At 38.4% G+C, this 19,240-nt stretch overlaps 1 protein-coding gene across 1 annotated transcript; it reads left to right on the top strand.

The window, feature by feature from the left end:
- Positions 1-143: 143 nt before the first annotated feature.
- Positions 144-18,945, top strand: TWF1 (twinfilin actin binding protein 1). The gene is made up of 9 exons (XM_063155190.1): positions 144-213; positions 3,399-3,476; positions 6,055-6,233; positions 7,430-7,525; positions 8,732-8,836; positions 13,285-13,410; positions 13,610-13,760; positions 14,158-14,279; positions 15,805-18,945. The coding sequence occupies exons 1-9, from the start codon at positions 189-191 to the stop codon at positions 15,973-15,975; spliced, it is 1,053 nt and encodes a 350-aa protein (XP_063011260.1). The 5' UTR covers positions 144-188; the 3' UTR covers positions 15,976-18,945.
- Positions 18,946-19,240: the final 295 nt, after the last annotated feature.

The raw sequence follows: 19,240 nt of genomic DNA on the forward strand, positions 1-19,240 counted from the left end.
GGGCGGTGCCCGGGCAGGGGCGGCCGCTGCCCTCAGCCCCCAGCCCCCGGCCCGGCCCGGCGGGGCCCGGAAGGCGCCGCGCTCCCTCACGGCCGCTGAGTGGCGGCGGCGCGTCACGTGCGCGCGGCCGGGCCGTGCCGGGCGGGCGGGGAGGCGGCGGCGGCGGCGGTGCCCGGGCGCGGTGCGACATGTCCCACCAGACCGGCATCCAAGGTACCCGCGGGGCTCCCCGCGCCTCCGCTCCGCGGTGCCCGCTGCTCCTCATGACAGCCGGCCCCGTCTCCGGCGTGGCCCTGCTAGCCGGGCGGGAGGCGGGCGCAGCGCCTTTCTCCGCGGGTCGGGGCGCGGCGCGGGGGCAGGCGGCCGCGGCGGGCGCTTAGCGGGCCGTTCCCGGCGGGATTTTTCCCACTGCTGCGCTCTTTGTTTGCTGCCGGAGGAGCCCGTCCTTTGCGCCGCGGGCTGGCGAGGGGGCGAGCGAGCGGGGGAACTGCTGCTGGTTTCGTCCCCTGCGGCCACGGCTCCTCGGGCTCGAACCCATAGCTCCGTTCCCAGTCAGGCGGAGCGTGCAGGGTTTATCGGCCCGGCGAAGCGCGCCCGTCCGCCCCGGAGAGACAGGGAGCCCGCCCGAGAAAAGTGTTCGCTGCAGAGCCCCGTGAATGGCAGCACGGCCCGCCTGGGCTCAGGTAGTTCCCCCAGTGCAGGTTTCCCTGCGGCAGCGGAGTCAGCGTCCGGCCGGGGGCTGTCGCCGGCTCGGGGTCGCCGCACCGAGTTTGGGATGGGTTGGACAGCGCGGGATATGCCGGGGCCGCTGCTGGCTCCCGTGGAGCGAGAGCCCTGGGGAGGAGCAGGAGCCCTGGCGTACCAGAGTCCACTATAAAGCTCATCACTGGAGGCCACAAAGGGGGAAAGTATGTGGGAACCTTTTTTTCCGTGTTTCCAGGCCTTGGACGGTGCGAGGAGCAATTAGAAGGAGACAGCGTATTGTTTCGCAGTATTAGCGGGCTCCTCTGAATCACAGAATTGCTAAGCAGGGATTATATAGCAGGATTACGGAGGGGTCGGGTTTTACTATCTGGATTTCTGCAATCTGCGTGTTCGGTGACTAGCACCATGTACTTTGCCTGCTCTCCGGTATTTATTGTTGAAGGTGACTTTTGTCCCAGCCACGGCAGCCCTTAGCTGCTCTTCTATGCCCTTTTTTGTCCATTGGCTGCGTGTGGTTTGCACCCTTTTCCCGCTCTTCTTTTCCTTCCTTTGCATGCCAATCTTGGGTCTTTTTGCAGCTTCTTGTTTTAAGTTCTTCAGCCGTTCTCAGGCTAGAGGTGCACCTGGAATGGTTTTGTTGTTTTTTTTTTTTTCCAGTCTGGGGAAACCTGTTAGTGAATCGTAATCCCTTGTTCTCCAGGCGATGCAGGCAGGGAGGAGCAGAATAATACTCTGTTGCTTATTGTAAGCAAAAGAGTGGCTAATCCTCTTCTGCAGCTCTGCTTCGTGTCTGAGAATAATTTGTCCTCTGAGGAGAGCTGAAGAGAGAGAGCTCGGCAGCTTTCCTTCGGGAACCTGCCTCAGCAGGCACTAATCAGGAGTCCTGTTTGCAGCAAAGCATCAGCCTCTGCCATTTGGAAGAGGAATAGCTCTGCTTGTGCCATTGCTGGCTTTAGCTACAAACAGGCTACTGTCACTCATAAACAATTACAAGATTTGGCAGCATGGGCTGCTTTTTTCTGGAAACAGAAATGAAGTCATGGGCACAGTGATATGTACCAGGCAGTTGCTAAAAGGACTGGACGTTTTAAACAGGCCAGTGCAGATAAATACTGTAGGAAGTTACAGAATGCGGAAACCGAAGGGAAATACAATTGAGTGGGTTTACAGTCTTCTAAATAATTTTAATATAATGTTCCCTGCAAAATAGTTGTGAAATAAACCCAGATTTTCATTCTGTTGCCCTCTGCTATGCAGAAAGTTTAAGAAGAAAATAATATTACCGTTAGGAATTTAACAGCCTTCATGATGAACAAAACCCATAGGTCACTTGATAGTGAGCTGGTTTCACAAGTGCCTCAAAATATTTTTTCAGGAAAATGTCACAATTCTGGAATTGGTGTAGAGGCTGCTGTATTTTGTTCTTGTTTTTGTGTGCAATGTTGTAATGAGAGAATAAGGAACAAAAGGGTAATAGACAAGAAGAGGACAAAGAATGTTTTGGGGCAACAGAAAGTCTAGAAAATGGCACAATGTTTGGTTGCCAAATGGAATGGTGAGGACCAGCAGAGATGACTTGAAAAGCTGGCAGGAAATTACTGTGGGGGTCTGCACTGGGGAAGTCAGCTGGGATGAAACTGGGCTTGAACTGGAAACCCACTGCAATTGTTTGTTTAACACGTTCTTTTAACATGCCATTTTGGACTCTCAGGATGGGGCTGGCACCACTTGGATGAACATAAATGTAAAATGTTTTGGGTATGGGCACTAATGTTGCTGGATCCCATCTGTTCACTTGGCCTCAACCTGACTATAAATAATCCATTTATTTGTTTCCTGGTGTGATGTTTGTTTTGCTGGTGCTGTGCTCTGTCCTGTGGGATTATTTAAAGGACCAGCTTGCAATAAATGTTTTTCAGTAAATCCTTACAACTCTGGTATACTTAAACTGATTTGCAGTTGGATTATTTAGCAGGGCAGTTAAGAATAGTCTTCATGCGAGTCAAGGGCAGTTCTTCGGTGTGCTTATGGAATTGAGTCTGTCATGATGGTGGTATAGTGTCAATGTGATTTACAAACATGAACAAAATATTTTAGTTACTTTGTAAATTCACTATAAAGCTATCATGCTGTGGTGGGTTGGGGCTTGAGCAATGTTGTCAACTATAGAAGGAGATGAGGTGGTATGAAAGGTGAACAATGAGTGGCAGCTTCCACTGGTACTCTGCAGAGAGGTGCTCTCAGGAAGGACCATCACTTCAGCCAGACAAGCTCTAACATTTTCCTGGCAGGCGTAAAGTTTCTGTCTGAAAGTTTGTGCTAAGCCTGCAGACTTGGTGAAGCTGTTGTAATTTGAGATGCGTCATATTTTTATTGTGTTGCTGTGTTAACTCTGAAACATGAGATTGATGATATGATGTCACCTGTAGTTTTCACAATGTTGAAGATCATTTGGTATGCTAGAAAGCAGGGCTGTTTTGTAATGTTGCCTTTCATCTTTGTGTGGTATGCTGATGGTTGGAACAGTGTGCAGCATAGGAGCAGCATCACTCCTGGGTTTGTTTTGCTGTCCAACTTTGCAGCAAAGGGCCAATTGTACATTTTTTCCAGTATTGTTCTTACCCTCATGAATATTCTTTGTCCTAGGGAAGTGAAATGTGTTAATTTGATTACTTTTATTTTCTCTTTTTCAGCTAGTGCAAGTGTTAAAGACATCTTTGTTGGAGCCAGAAATGGACAATACAGGCTTTTAAAAATAGTCATTGACAATGGTTAGTCAAATTTTATTCTTTTTTTTCTGATTCTTTTAGATATTTTCCTAGTTCTTTTAATGACTTACACGTACAATTGTTTAAAAATCAGCCAAAATTAATGTTACTAAGTTTTTTCGTATACAGAAGGTAAAATTTAAATTTTCGTGATCCTAAACTTTTTTACTACAAAACTGTTGTATTTTTGCGTTTGACTTTTTCTCCCAAATGTAATTTTATATTTTACTGAGAACTGCTCTGTATTGTCTATGGATAGCATAAATAAGCTTATTCTTATCGCTTACTAAAGAAAGAGTAGAGGAAATTAAAATTTCCACACCTCAGCATTTGGGCACTGTTTACTTTCACTAGACAGAGAGCTATTCTTACACAACAACCACTCACCTTAAATGTAGAACTGTAAATTTTATACTGATATAGCCTGGTTAAAAAGGCAGATAAAAGTGCTGCATGTAGAAAGTCCTGCTAAAGCAGATGTTTAAGTGGTAATCTGACTACATAGAAAATGTCTTTATAAATCTGTGACTTTATTTAAATTTTCAAAGTTAAAGCTGTTTCTTAAATCTCAACATGTATGTATAAATAGAAAATTACACAGTTTCGATCAGAACTGGAGTTTGATTTTTTAACTTCTAGGCAAGGGATGTAGACTGTAAGCATTGAAAGACAGACTATATAATTACTTTTATTTTCTTTAATAGAAATGTTGGTTGTATAAGATATTTCCTGGTTTAGTCCATCTTTTCAAGCATGTCCGTTGTCCACTTTGAAGGCATTTGTTTTAGACTTCATTCATTTACAGTACAGTAAAAATCTGTTAGCTGGAAAAAGTTACATGTACATACATACACAAATACAGATACACTTTCATTGGTAGGTAAATAACCTACTGTTACCTTCCTTGTGTTTTCTTTTCTTAGGAAGTCTTCTGATATTTTAAGATAGGTTTCTTTGAGGCTGTGGGAGTAGTAAGATTACGGGCAGGACTTTGTGATAGTGTGAGTAGCACAAAGTAAATGCTGACAAACCATTGTTTTGGGGGTTTTTTTTCCCATTAACCAAGGCAAAACAATATGCTTTTGTGTATATGCTACTTTACAATATGAAGTGAAGCCTAGAAATAAGATACAAATTTAATACTTTCCCTATTTTTTCATTTCCTGTTTTTGTGTGTATGTACTCATGTGTACAAACGTATATATATATAGATATGAACATATAGGTATGTGCATTTCATCTCCATAAGAAGCAGAATCCAGTGTTTGATAGTATTTTCTGCAGTTCAAAAGGAAACCTGTAAAACTCCCAGTGTACTGGAAGAAGAGCAGTTCCTCATCTGTCTTCAGGAGCTTTAAGGAACAGATAATAGCCAACAGATAAAATTCAAATCGTGTTTTGCTAATCTGAGTTAATAAGAGAAGAGATTTGCTGCTGGACATGAAGTTTCTCTGGCTGTATCTTAAATCCAAGTGGGTATAAATCCACTTAGAGTTCAGAATTGGCAAGTACATTCTGAATACCCTTGGTTTAACTGTCCAGCTTCAGGTAGTTCAGGTACTTTGTGTCTAATTCAAATAAGGGCCAGACACCCTTGCCCTGAGCTGTTCATGTTCTGTGAGTTACTGTGGTGGAATGTTTTGCTGTAGAGGCATTTGTGTGCTGTTGTACTTTTGTATGAAGTTTTGTAAGACCTAGGCTCCCAAAAGGTGATTTGTATACTCGCTGCTATGATGGTCTTCAAACTGCTGCAGGACCCCATTTAAACAAGCTATTTCTATTCCACTTGTGTGGGCTAGTATTTCTTGGGAAGCTGTTAAATGTTTTGTAAGACAGTATGCTAATATTTCCTTTGGAAACAGAGGTGTGATGTATAAATAAGAGAAAAATCTTGTTGCTACAGCTGTTCACATAATTAAATACCGTTGAAGTATTCTATACAGACTTAAACCAATTATACATAATAAACAACTTCAGTCATTTAAAGAGACCATAGCTGTGAAGCTATTTTAGAAAGAGGTTTATCTACTTACATAGACAAGTTAGTGATTAGTGCAAGCATATTCATTCCAAACTCTTTTCACTGTATAACTGGGTTATTGAGTCCTTACAATGAATTACAAACAGGAATATGTTATACCAAGAGCAATATAATTATAATTCTAAAATTGGAAAGTTTACTCTTATCTTATTTATACCTAAGTATTCCAAATTTAGAAATAAACTTTTTTATTTATTTTATTTTTGTTTATTTAAAAATAAACAGTTTTTATTTCCCTTCTGTGTATGTTATGCTAAAAAAACTAAAATCAGTAGTATTGCTTCAGATCAAAGACCCTGATGACAGCCAGCTTGTTACTTCTCTACTATCAGTATTTTGGTTAAAGTAAGTTAGGGTTTGAACATACACAGCTTTTGTAGGAATTCACCAGCTTTTACACTGACTGTTCTTGTCTTCCATTCTTCTGGGCATAATTATGAACAATTAAGTGTCCAATTAACTTCTTATTGTAATTATTAATTTTGACAGATGCTATTAACTGTATAGTTGCTAACCTGTAGCTTTGGTTATTGGTTTTAGAGCAGCTTGTTGTGGGATCCTCTAGACAGCCAGTTGGATCATGGGAAAAGGATTATGATTCCTTTATCCTTCCCCTTCTTGAAGACAAGCAACCATGTTACATATTATACAGATTAGATTCACAGAATGCTCAAGGATATGAGTGGATCTTCATTGCATGGTCACCTGATCACTCTCCTGTAAGTAACAGTCGTCACAGGCTTCACGGTAATGATTTTTCAACAGTACCATTTGATCTGAATCTGAGATATGAAGGAAAAGGATTTGAGGAATGAAGCATTCCCCAACCTCTTCCTACATTCCAAGAAGAAAACAGCTAGGAAGATGCTTTTTTAAGATAATTAAAGAGCAAATCAGTAGGTCTAGATGGAGTACAGCTGATCCTATGTATTTTTAGCCTGACTGGTGGACACGATACAGTTCTTTTGCCCTGTTTGTCTGTCTTACTGTCAGGATTTCAAAAATTTATGGAAAGATATAGGACAGAAATCTTAATGGATGCTCATATAGAGAAGAATTACAGTGTGAGCTCAAGCTGTTTATTCTGTTTGGCTTGCTGGCTGCCCAGCTGGCACTCGTGGCTATGTGGTGTGCCACAGAATACACTCCTTCTAGTGCTTTGAGAGCATGGGAGAGGATCGAGGTCAGAATTAAGGATTTCTAGGAGAAAGTAGGATACCAGTTCTGGGAATGTGGGATAAGGGAAAGCAGAAAGCAAAGCTTTTCAAGTATTCCTACTGCTTTCACTAGCAGTTAGGAAATAATAAGACATCAAAAGTTGATGTGCATAGAGAGGATTATGTGGAAAAGGTGAATGAAGTATTGTGGAGAGGATAACATGATGGTGAAATAAAGTGGGAAGGTGGGACTGCTGAGAGAGGAGTAAGTGACTATGTGAGATAGCAAGTTAATAGGGAGCAAAAATAATTTTTCCACTCTAGTTGAACCATAACTATCTGAAGTCACTATCAAATCAAAAGTAATAATGAGTTAGTTCTGTTGCATCCATTAGTAAACAGACAAGGTGACAACAGGTTCAAACAATTGTGGTTTTTCCCATTTAAAATTAGTAACAATTATGTTGATTTTTTTTCCTATTTAAAGAAAAGCTCATACTCCTAAGGCTGCAATTCAGTTTTGAAGTTACTTTGATAATTGTACATAGTATCATGACCTTTTGAGTTTAATAATATGAGCAAGTATCATGATTCAGAGCTCTTCTAGTTTAATAGTGCAATTTCAAGACTTGAAATACTTGTTCAAGAAAGGATTGTTTGTTGATGGACTTGGTACACCAACATGCTGGATTCTCTGTGTACAGCAAAATTTTAAAAAAAGAACCAAACCAAAAAGCTACTGTTCTATTATATGCTAGGTTCGTCAGAAAATGTTGTATGCAGCAACCCGGGCAACGCTTAAGAAAGAGTTTGGAGGTGGCCACATTAAGGATGAAGTATTTGGAACTGTACAGGTATGTTTTTCTTTTCAAGGTCAGGACACTGACTTTAATAATGAATATTGTAGCTGATGTTATTGGTATGAATGTGGGTTGCTTGTGGTCTTTTTGGATTAAAGAAAAAAAGAGTTAAAAGCTATGTGTGTTATTCCAGTGTTAGAGTGTGTTTAAGCTCCCTCGAACAAGTTAATAGGTATAGTTCATTGTCAGGCTTAAAGTCCTTGCTTCAAATCGTTATGGAAACTAAATAACCTAAGAATAATAGTCATAGCTCTAATCTCTTTGCATGAGCATGAGTTCTTTAATGGAATGGAAGGAGTTGGAGGTTTGAGGAAGAATAGAGGTTATTGTAGTAGGGAAAAAAGCTGTGAAAGAGAAATGGGCTGTTGTGGTGAACATAAGGCTAATAATTCTGTTGCTCACTGAGTAAATAATTTGTTATATTTATCATTAACCTGTCATGGAGGCTTCATTATTCTAACAAACATATGGAGAGGCTGTATTCTAGGGGAGTAGATAACTGATGTGCTAAGGGGGTTTACTGGTAGGGATCCTGTTATTTTTTTCTTGTCTGTTCAATCAACCAGTCTTTCACTGCCTCTTGCAGCAAACCATTAGCAGTCTATGTAATATATGGAATTTGTGTCTAGCCCTACAAGTCTGAGCTTCCATCTCAGTTTTGAGGAGAGAGTATTAGTTCTGTCTTACTGTTATTTCAGAATGGGCCTGGGGCACATGGAAGATGACATTGATATAACTCACTTTTCCCAGGCTCATTATGTTACAGCTTATATATCTCTAAAATGTTGGTTTCAGTGTCTTTATAAACTTCTTAATTGTTGTGGTCTTTAATGTTTATCTGTGTGAAAATCACAGCTTCTTCAAGGTGTTCAATTTGCTGATCTCACTCAGGATCTTGATCATCAGCATCCAGTGGGTTACTTTGTCTTTATTTTGTTAAACCTAAGAATGGTTTGGTTGCAACAGGCACTGTTACTGTGGTGGAACCCTACTGTGATCCCACCTGCTAATTCATATGTATAAAACTGGGTACCTCTGGGCTTCTGAAATAAGACATAATGGAATATTGGAATATTGAAATAAAATGAACATAATTGTATGGAAGGCAACTGATTTTTGCAATGCTCCATAGAAAATCATTGAAGAAAAGTTTCTAAAATTCTAAAAAAATCCTGATAAATATTGATATTATGCTTTCAGGATGATGTTTCACTGAATGGATATAAAAAATATTTGATATCACAATCCTCCCCCGCACCTTTGACTGCAGCAGAAGAGGAACTTCGACAAATTAAGATTAACGAGGTACCTAAAATGAATGTGTGGGAAATGGTGCAGAATTCCAAATGTATTGTAGGGAAATGTCTTTCTAGGGCAAAAAAAGGCAGAACAGAAAATGGAAAGTTTCAGAAAGTGTGAGTGGATAAGCATATAAATATACTTTTGAATGGGTTGAAACTACAGGGGGATGGTGGCAGGAGTTGAAGTGGCATGAGATCTCTCACGGTGTTTGAAAGGCCTAGTGTCTGAATCAGAGGCCTGGCAAATGCTGAGCCTAATTGTTGCAACTTGAGCTTTTAGTATCACTGGATGTCCTTCTTTGTGAAGGGTGACTGGGCACTGGCACTGGTTGCCCAGGGAGGTTATGGGGTCTCCATCCTGGAGATATTGAAAAGATGTTTGGACAGACAACTGGACAGCTGGCTCTAGGTGGCCCTGATTTAACAGTCTTGTTGGACAAGGTGATGTCTTCCAACCTCAGTCATTGTCCACATGTGATTGCCTGCATTTCCCATGGTGGCAGAAATTGTAGAGAAAACACAGAATAGCAATTATTGCAGTGAGCGATTGCCAGGAGAATTTCACCAGCCTTATTCTTAGAGGAAAGGTGCATAGTTTCTGGTACCAGTGCATATGTCTTTAAGACTGAGAAGAAGGGAAGAGGATTCCAATAAAAATAAAACAGACATCCAAACCAAATAGCTGAACACTTTAAAAGACTGATTCGCTTATGCTAAAACACTTTTTAGAAAAATCTCTATCCTGAGAGAGAGCCTTTAAGCAGAAGAATTGATGATTGCCAAATAGCTAGTGACTGAAAGTTTCAGAGGACTCTTTTTATCACATTTTTCCTTCATTTCAACACTGTTTATGTCAGATGTATATTAAAATAGGTCATGTGCTGAACTTATTTGTTCTTTAGACTTGTATGTTTGAGCTGTGGTACATGTGTTTGAAGTATGATTTATTTCTGCAGCTGGGTACCATTGTGTTAAATACAGTTGTGTATCTTTTGTTTTCACTCTACCGTGCTTTTGCTGCAATTTTATTCACTTTTTTTTCCCAGTGGTGTCTTTTGTTAGTTTTCTTGTCTGATTTCAACAATTCAATGCAGAAATCATTAAAAACTGCATTTTACTTGATCAGCTTTAAAAAAATAAAACAGTAATGAATGTAAAACTACTGGATTGGGATTGGCGATCGCTTCTAGTATTAGTCTATGTACAATGTGTTTAGAAGGTGATTCATACAAACCAAGTCTTCATGTGTTCTGAAATTTCAGCAGCAATACCTTTGCTTTTCAGGGACACATAAATTATATATTGCTGCCATTTTTGCTTTGTTTGAAACATCTCACAATACATTAACTTACATCATTTTTCTCTTCATTGTTTGCACCATTACAAAGCCTGTAGTTAGACTTAGAAAACGAAAAGCTTTCTGATTTTAAAAAGTTTTCCATATGTATATTCTTTCATAATTACCCTAAGAAATATTTTACTGGGCCAGATCAAAGGATCACCTAGACTGTTGTCAAGTCCTTGAGGGAACAACAGAAATCTAGGAAGGATGTAGGAGCAGGGCAAGAAGGCCATAATTACCTTAAATGCTCTTCTGTTGCTTCAGCCTTTGCAGGTAGGGGGCTTCCTGTGCAACAGATGACATCTTACTATATTGTTCTTCTTAATGGGATTTTCATCCATCATCCATCTAGTCTTGTCATTTCTATAAATCCACATAAAGGTTTTGTTGGCCACAGGTCCTGTAACAGCATATTCCACAGCTTGACAAAATACTCTGTAAAGAGCCATTGACTGCTCTGTAGAATCTCTGGTTTATTCTGATACCCCTACAGATAGTATGGTGAAGGCAAAAAAGAGTCATTCAGTCAATCCTCAGTTTCCCCCTCCCCTTAGATAAAGCCCTCTGTATCCCAGAGTGCCAGCCATGTCCTGGGCTGCATCAAAAGCAGTGTGGCCAGCGTGTAAAGAGAGGTGATCCTCTCCCTCTGCTCTGCTTTGGTGATATCCCCCTGGAACTCTGCAGTCAGTTCTGGGGTACTCAGCACAGGAAGGACATGGACCTGTTAGAGTGGGTCCAGGAGGCGGCCACAAAAACGATCATAGGGCTGGAACATACTCCCTGTGAGAAAGGGCTGAGAGAGTTGGGCTTGTTCAGACTGGAGCAGAGAAGGCTTCAGGGAAATCTTAGGGGCCTTTCAGTACTTAAAGGAGACTTGTAAAAAATAAGGGGACAGATTTTTAATGGGGCCTGTTGCAATAGAACAAGGGAGAATGGTTTTAAACTAAAACAGGGTAGGTAAGATTAGCTATGAGCAAGAATTTGTTTTATGGTGTGTGATGAGGTACTGGAAGAGTTTGCTTAGAGAGGTGGTAGATGTCCCATCCCTAGAAACATTCAAGGTCAGGTTGGATGGGGCTCTGAGCTACCTGATCTGTTTGAAGATGTTGCTGCTTTCTGGGGGGGGGGGGGGTTGTACTGGATCACCTTTGGAGGACCCATCCAGCCACAATTGTGCCATGATTCTCTATCCATGGACCTCTGTTGTATTCCTTATCAGTTATGTCTTCCAGGCTGACAAGTCTAATCTGGGTAGTTCTTCCTCCTAAACAAAGCACTCCATACTTCTGATCCTTTTGCTTTTCTCTGCAGTTTTTCCAGTTCTGCTATGTAATTTATGAGATGGAGGGATGGGGAAGCCAGATCTGCATGTGGTATTCAAGATGCAGGCATGTTACTGATATCTCCAGTGCGTAATAACGTGTTCTGTTCTCTACTCTTTTTTCTAACAATTTGTAACATTTCATTGTGGATGGGGAGTGTTCAGATTTTTTTTTTTTGCCTTGGGGTTATTTTCAGATTTAGTCAGAATGACATGCAAGGTCTTGCCCCTGAATGGTAGTAGCCAGCTCAACTCAGTCACCATACAGAGGGTTTTTTTCCTCCTGCATACATTTACATTTATTCACAGGAAATTTCATCTGCCATTTTATCCAGCACTCAGCAGCCATTATTAACTAAATCTTAGCAGTGTGAATTTAAATATTCTTAAGTGACTTAGGTGCTTTGTTCATTTTCCTAGATCTGGAGTTACACTGGGTTACTCTCTTCCCTTGTCTATCTCCACACTTCACAGCTTGTTTTTAAGTTTGGAATACTTATTTTCTACGTGTATTCTAATCTAGATTCTAGACTATGGTATTTTATGATGGTTTGTTATTTTTGTGATGCCTATTTTACATTTGTCAGTCAGGCTTTTATGCAGATTTAGATTTTGCAAAACATTTTTTCTCTTACCTTGTTCATAAATTTACCAATCCTTGTGCAAAGGAAGCTCCCCACCTGCTTTCTTTTCCTCTTTCCTTGTTGCTGACAAGCTTTTCTTGAAAATGTGAAGTACAAGTATGTTTTGCCACAAGTGTTTGTTTTTAATTTTTTTATCAGTTTGTTTCATATTTTATTAGCATCTCTTTTTAATAAAGCTGCACATCTTCTAGTTGATAGATCTAGGGTAGGAAAGGTCCACACTTTCCATTTGGTACACTTTTTTGACTTTTGCAGCTTCATAACCAATGTTAAATGTAATTGTGAAACTTTAAATGTAAGTAAATATATTTAAAAAGCAGTACTTAGACAATAAACTAAGACTGAAGAAGACTGGAGGCCAGAGCTCATTTTAAGAGAAACTGAATGAATACTAAGATAAACATAAATTCTTGAACATCAGCTTTAAAATAACTGTTCTCTCCAATAATTTGACACTAATATAACTGGATTATGAATAACTGTCTAGCTTGTCCTGGATTTTTTTTTTTTTTTTACTTTGTGGTAGACTGTCTAGAAATAAAAAAATAGGATTTTGTTTGTTTGTTTGCTTTCGTTTTGGTAGAGGCTGTTTGCAGGAGTATGTTGAAGCAGGAGGGAGAGTAGAAGCTTTACTTATCCTTCTAGAATATCAGTTTGTCTTATAATTTCTCTCTTCCTTCAAAAGTTTTGACTCCCTAGAAATCATGTCTTTGTTTTGATCTAAAATTTTTTAAGCTATAACGAAGTTTATAGGGAATATTTTCAGTTTAAAATATAACACAACATATGAAAATCAAGATTTTTTTTTTCCTGGATTATTGTTGTCTTTGTAACAGATTTTAACTTAGAATTTCTTCACTGACACTTGAACCAGTTTTCCCTCTGATGGCTTTGTTGCTCTCCTAAGCAGAACAGAGCATGTTTCAGAGATAAGAAATTTTGCAGGCTAGCAAACAAACATGACTTGTAAATTAAAAAATGCAAATCTTTTGTATATGGGGATGATTTCTTGGGGTGGTTTATTCTTGTAATAGCTACTGCTAACTCTGTGTGTAACCATATGAATTGCATTGTCAGTCATTGTATGAAACCAAATAAATGCCTGCAGAGGTTTCTTTTAACAACTCAGCTGACTTGTGTTCCAGGTACAGGCAGATGTTGGTGTAGATACCAAGCATCAAACACTGCAAGGAGTAGCATTCCCCATTGCTAAAGATGCTATTCAGGCTCTGGAGAAACTGAAAAATAAGAAACTCAATTATGTACAACTGGCAAGTATAAAATACTTTAACTATTTTTTAATAATGAGTATAAAATAGATTACCCACCTATTAAATAATGTGTGTTGATGTAGTATGCTGACAAATTACTATTTTGAATTAGATTAATCCAAACTTTATTCCATCATGTCATGTTCTCTGTGTTTTTTTGTGTGTGTATTAACTATATTCATGTTTGCTTTGTTTACAGCAAATTGATATGAAGAATGAAACTATTATTTTGGCCAACACATTTGATACTGAACTTAAGGACTTGCCAAAAAGAGTTCCAAAGGATGCTGCACGTTACCACTTTTTCCTGTATAAGCACACACATGAAGGAGACTATTTGGAATCCATAAGTATGAGACAATTTCTCAATATGAGACTTTACTGGCTTGTTTCAAATTCCTTAGGAATTTTGAGTCAGAGAGAAAGATGTGTCAGCATGATCATAAATTTCAGAGTCATTTGGCTGTGAAACTGTGAACTTGTGAAGGAGAGCTCTTATGTGAGCTTTCCCTTTTGATTATGAGCACCCATAAATGTGAAAACATACAGATAGTGGCCATTCTCTTGTCCCCTGTTTGAAATGAAACACTTGCTGAAGCAAGAACGCTCCAGAACAGCACTACACATTTTGCTTTCAGATTGCATAGTTGATTTCCATTGCCTCTTTGCTATACATGGTTTTATGATACAACTTTTGATGGAGTGTATTTGTGGTCTGATTTGTGTCATTGTTTTCTTTTCCTGCAGTTTTCATCTACTCTATGCCAGGGTATACCTGTAGTATACGGGAACGAATGCTCTACTCTAGTTGCAAAAGTCCACTGTTAGAAATTGTAGAAACACAGTTGTGGATGCAGATAGTGAGAAAGGTAAGTGCAGGGGGTGTATGGGTATTTTCTCCATACCTGTCTTCCCTTCTTAATTAAAATCTATAATTGTCTCTGTCACCACCTTGTGTAAACATTGACAAGTGTAATTTAGTTTGTCCTGAACAGGAAATAATTGTTGATGGAGCTAGAGGATCAAAGTTAAGTCATGGAAGTTTTACCGTGTTTCATAATTTCTACACTTTTATCTTGAACAAAATATCCTTGTGCATCAAGGAAGTATTTAAGAGTACTTTGAAGGACTTTATAGCATTAACATGATTTCTTACTCACAGTTGTGTTGTATTTTGGACCACGACATATTGCTGTTGTTAAACACTAAATTTCTTTAAGCCATAGTTATGTATGGATTTTCAAAATCATTTCAAGCTGTAGTTCTGAAAATTAGGACTGCTATCTTAGGAGTCCTTGATGGGGCAAACAAGTATTTGCAAGTAAGCTGATCTTTTCACTCTAAAGATTTTACTGCAATGCAAAAAGTTGCTTCTCACCTCCCAAGTAGAGACCACAGAAATGATCCACTTGTTACCTATGGATATGTTTTTAACACTTTTGTGGAAGCTTAGTTTCTGTAGAGATTATGTTTACCTTAAAATAGCAGAATTAATACTAACCATTTTTAGTAAGATGACAGGAATTAACTAGATATTTGCTATGTGCATTTGTATGTAATTATTTTTCTGAAATTGCCTTTCTGCAACAAAACTAAAGCACCATGTGACTCCTGAAAATTCCTGCAGACTGAAATTTCTGAAGCATGTCCTTGTAACAGCAAAACTGGGGCTGGCAAGTCTGTCAGGTGGTATGGTTGGCAGGGCATGAAGTGCTGAATGCTCAGCAGAGCAAGGCCATAGCATTTCTCTGAATTCTAAATTCCTGCAATTTATAACAGGGGAGTTTGGCTTGAGAACACTATTTTCTTTCTGTTTGGTTTCATATATCTAGATTTTGAAAACTAAAACACTCCACTCCATTCTGTTCATTATTTTAGCTTTTCCTTGTTAAACACTTGAGTACTTGCTGAGTCGCAGTAGCCAGCTAATAATAAAAGCTTCTTTGTAACTCCTCCCCCTCTTTCTCAAGAGATAACAATATGCATCCACATCGTGTAATTAGTTAGTGTTTAAAACATGTTATAGGGAACAGTTTTGATTCTTAAAATGTCTAAATGCTTAAAATGAGTAAATAAGTAACATAGAATGTGTTCTCCTAGTTAGTGTTAACAGGTACACTGTGCCAAAGCTTGTGACAAAAAGGAGTCGTTAGCCTATGTACTGTTTAGTTGTGCTTACATTTCAGGAAAATAATTAAGTCACACTTAATAGTGGTAAGAGTATAGGGGAGTTTCAGAAAAACTATCCAAGATTTCTCAGGGCATTAGGCACAAGTTGGAGAATTTTTCATGCTTGACTTTGAACATTATTGCACATATGGTTTTAATATAGTATTGAGTTTCAACGAAGTTTCTAAATGTTTTTGACTTTGAGTATGATTTTTTTTCTGCCAGATTGAAATAGATAATGGTGATGAGTTAACTGCTGACTTTCTTTATGAAGAAGTACATCCAAAACAACATGCTTACAAACAGAGTTTTGCTAAACCAAAAGGTCCTGCAGGGAAGAGAGGAATACGAAGACTGATCAGAGGTCCAGCAGAGACTGAAACACCAAGTGATTAGAAACTGTGTTTGTATTTAAGTATTAAAGTAAGAAGTGGAATTCTGGCTTTTGGTAATGAACTGAAATCATTCCATTCATAGATGCTAGGGATAAATAAAAGCTCTTTGTAACTCTTCTCTTTTCTGACCTCAACACTTTTTATATTGTTACATGATTATATTTGTTGACCATGTTTTATGACATATAGAAGAGATAATTATTTTGAAGCTAGAAGAAAAAAAAACTAAGATAGTACCCCTTTATTTTAATTTAGAAGCCATTATTTAATAGCTGTACATGTGATCATAAACTTTGCAGACATAAGACTGTGAAGCCCATGTATTCTGTCAGTAAGTCACAGCTGTATTCTTATGCGTAGCCTGTTAAACCTCTAAGACTTTCCATGTGAGAAGAGATGAAGGACTGGTGTTGTCCCAAATAAAACTTTATTTTTCCTTGTAGCACTTAAGGACAATAGTAAAATAAAAGGTTGTCTTTGGATTTTGACAGGACGCATTGCTGGATTTTGTTGTTGTTTTGTTTGGGTTTTTTTTTTCCTTGTAATGGAAAAGATAAACTAAAATCAGTTATCATTCAATTAATATAAGCATTCAGGAATAGATGGACATTTTCTGAGGCAAAGACTTGGTCATCTCAAATTTATAACTGATTTAATGAATTATCTTATAATGAAATCTGACATAAAACACAATAGCTTTTCCAGACTTCTGTATCACTCATAAGTGTTACATATTAGGTACTGAATGACCAAGTACAAGGAGATTAAAAGTCAATGAGTTAGTATATGCAATAGATTATGGAGCTGCTTTCAGAGCAGTATGTCTAAAGTAATTAATTATCGGTGCAGTTGGATCTAAAAATGTTTAAGTTCAGTAAAAATGAAGCAGTCTTGCTTCATAACAGTGAGTTATCCTTGAAGTCCTACTGTGTTTGTAATATCAACTGCAATTTTTACTTTCAAGATATTCTGAAAATTAGTTTTTCTAAATGTTTGAACTTCAGTGTAACTTACATCTGTAATTTAAGTCCAACTAGGTCTTGAATAACTGCTGGCAGCAAGCCCCTAGTTAGGATTTTGATGATTTTTTCTTCCCTTCTTCAAAATACTTAAATCAGCCAGAATAGTCTAAACTTGATTGAACTGTAAGTAATGTGTTTAACAGGAAAAGGAAAACTAGATTATTTTAATAAGTGCATTAAGGGGGAATTAGATGTGGAAGTCAAGTATTGGATGACCTTAAATATTTAAAACTGTGTGATGAAGCAAATACTTGTGAATAGATTATATTTCCAGTGAGGACTTGCTTTCTAGTGTCTTTTATGTGACTTTTGTGGTTTTTGAGTTTTGTTGGTTTTGGTTTTTTTAAAGCTACATGGGAGTTGCCAGCTTTGGTTTATTGGATATTATCATAGCTGCTGAATATACTCATTATAGAGCTGAATAGTGTGTTTACCTGGTGAAAGATGGATTTAAGGTTTGTAGGGGATAATGATTTGACAGTAGTAGTTCCTGAAAAAAAATTTGTTTTATCTATTATCTAGTTTGGCTATACTAGCTTGCTGTTGACATCTGAGATTGCACTATATAATGTGAAGGTTGCAATAGTGGGTATTACCGTGGGGTTTTTATATGCAGCAGAAATTTTACACTTCAGCTTTTTTTTCATTTAATTTTACACACTACATCAGTCCAATTCAATAGCTCTTGATCCTCAGCTAATCTCCTGCTTGCTTTTGTGTTCTTTTCCTGCCTCTTGCCTTCTGTACTATGTGTCAGGCAAATGTCATTGTTTTTTAAATATGGTTATTGTGTGTGCAGCTCATTGTACACTGTAATTAAATGTATTTTTTGGTTAACTCAAATATTTGCAACACACCTAATTCACTTTGGAATTTTTGTATTGTTTTGGTTTTAAGGACTGTAGCATTGAAAAATTACTGCTAGAGGGTTGTTTGAATTTAGTATTCCTGCCCTTGTGCCAGCCATAGCAAGAGTGCTCATACCTCTACACTTTCTTGAGCTGGTAAAGAGGTTCGGCTTTTTAAGACTAAATATTTTATTTAAATAATGAACAGTTTGACCTGATATGGTTGTGTGGATGTTGTGATGGTTTTGTTGGATGTTTGTTTTGGGGTTTTTTTCACTGTTGCTTTTTGGTTTTGTTTTTGGATTTTTGTGCAATGCTGCCCTAGGTAGATGAGGATAGGAGATGGAAAACTTAATCTGGAGGAGGATGAGAGCTGGTTAAATGGTTATGCAAGAGCATTTATGATGAGCTGCTTTAGAGTTCAGCCCAAACCAGACATTGTAAATTTCCCTATGTGAAAATATTCTATGTGATGTACACACCCAGCCCAGACAGGAATCAGTCATATCCTGAGCATGTCTGCTTCTCTTTTCCCAAAAAGAGAATTATATGAAGTCTTGCACTGCTGGCTGCTTCTCCAGGCCTCTTGTAGCTATTCTCCTAACAGCAATAAGAAGTATCTGTTCTTTTTGTACAATCTGTCACATTTACATCTACATAGTTGCCTCCACTTCTGTTCATGAATGTTCAGAACCAGGGCAAAATGTGGGCATTAATCAAAGTTGCTCCATTAACTGTCTCTGGTCATTAAATAATTGAAAGTGTCCATTCAAATTGTTGGCCTTCATAAAGCCCAGAAGCAATGCAGCTGCTTGCAGTTAAGTCACAAGCTATTAAATAGTTAATTAAAAGGACAGGTAATTATTTAATAAATGTTTATGTTGCAACTTAGGGAGATCTTGATCTTATAAAACACTCCTATCAACGGTTAAACTAATCAAGGTAAAAATTGCTTTGTTGCTCAGATTGACATTGTAAATGAAAAAATTTGTTTATCAGTGTGTTTATGTATTCAATGAAAGCCACCTTCAGATGCTAAAATTAACTAAGTTTACCTTATCTATTTTGTAATTTACTTTATAAATAAAGATTGATGCTTTAGCTTGGTGTTGTTTGAATCATTTCATAGTCTCTTTAATGGAGATCTAAGATCTGAATGTGTAATAGGCAGTTCTTACACCCCACAGTCACCTCCTAGTCCCATGAGAAGGGAGGTGAGCAGAAACAGAATTCCTGGCTTTTGCTGTTAGAGAAAAATCTCTATGTTAGAAACAGCTACTCTATCATTGCTTTATGGGAGCAGCACTAAGGGCTCCATGGCAGAATCCAAGGGTGTTCTCCTGAGGTTTCTCTACTTTCAGTAATATGCCCCTTCAAAAATTTCTTCTGTACTTTT

This window comes from Melospiza melodia, chromosome 4, assembly GCF_035770615.1.
Source record: "Melospiza melodia melodia isolate bMelMel2 chromosome 4, bMelMel2.pri, whole genome shotgun sequence".
Classification (NCBI taxonomy): Eukaryota; Metazoa; Chordata; class Aves; order Passeriformes; family Passerellidae; genus Melospiza; species Melospiza melodia.

Excerpts from the sequence above, each read along its gene's own strand:
- TWF1 (XM_063155190.1), top strand. The coding sequence starts at position 189 with ATGTCCCACCAGACCGGCATCCAAG. Across the intron at positions 214-3,398 it reads CCACCAGACCGGCATCCAAG|CTAGTGCAAGTGTTAAAGAC; the intron begins GTACCCGCGGGG and ends TCTCTTTTTCAG. Across the intron at positions 8,837-13,284 it reads GACAAATTAAGATTAACGAG|GTACAGGCAGATGTTGGTGT; the intron begins GTACCTAAAATG and ends CTTGTGTTCCAG.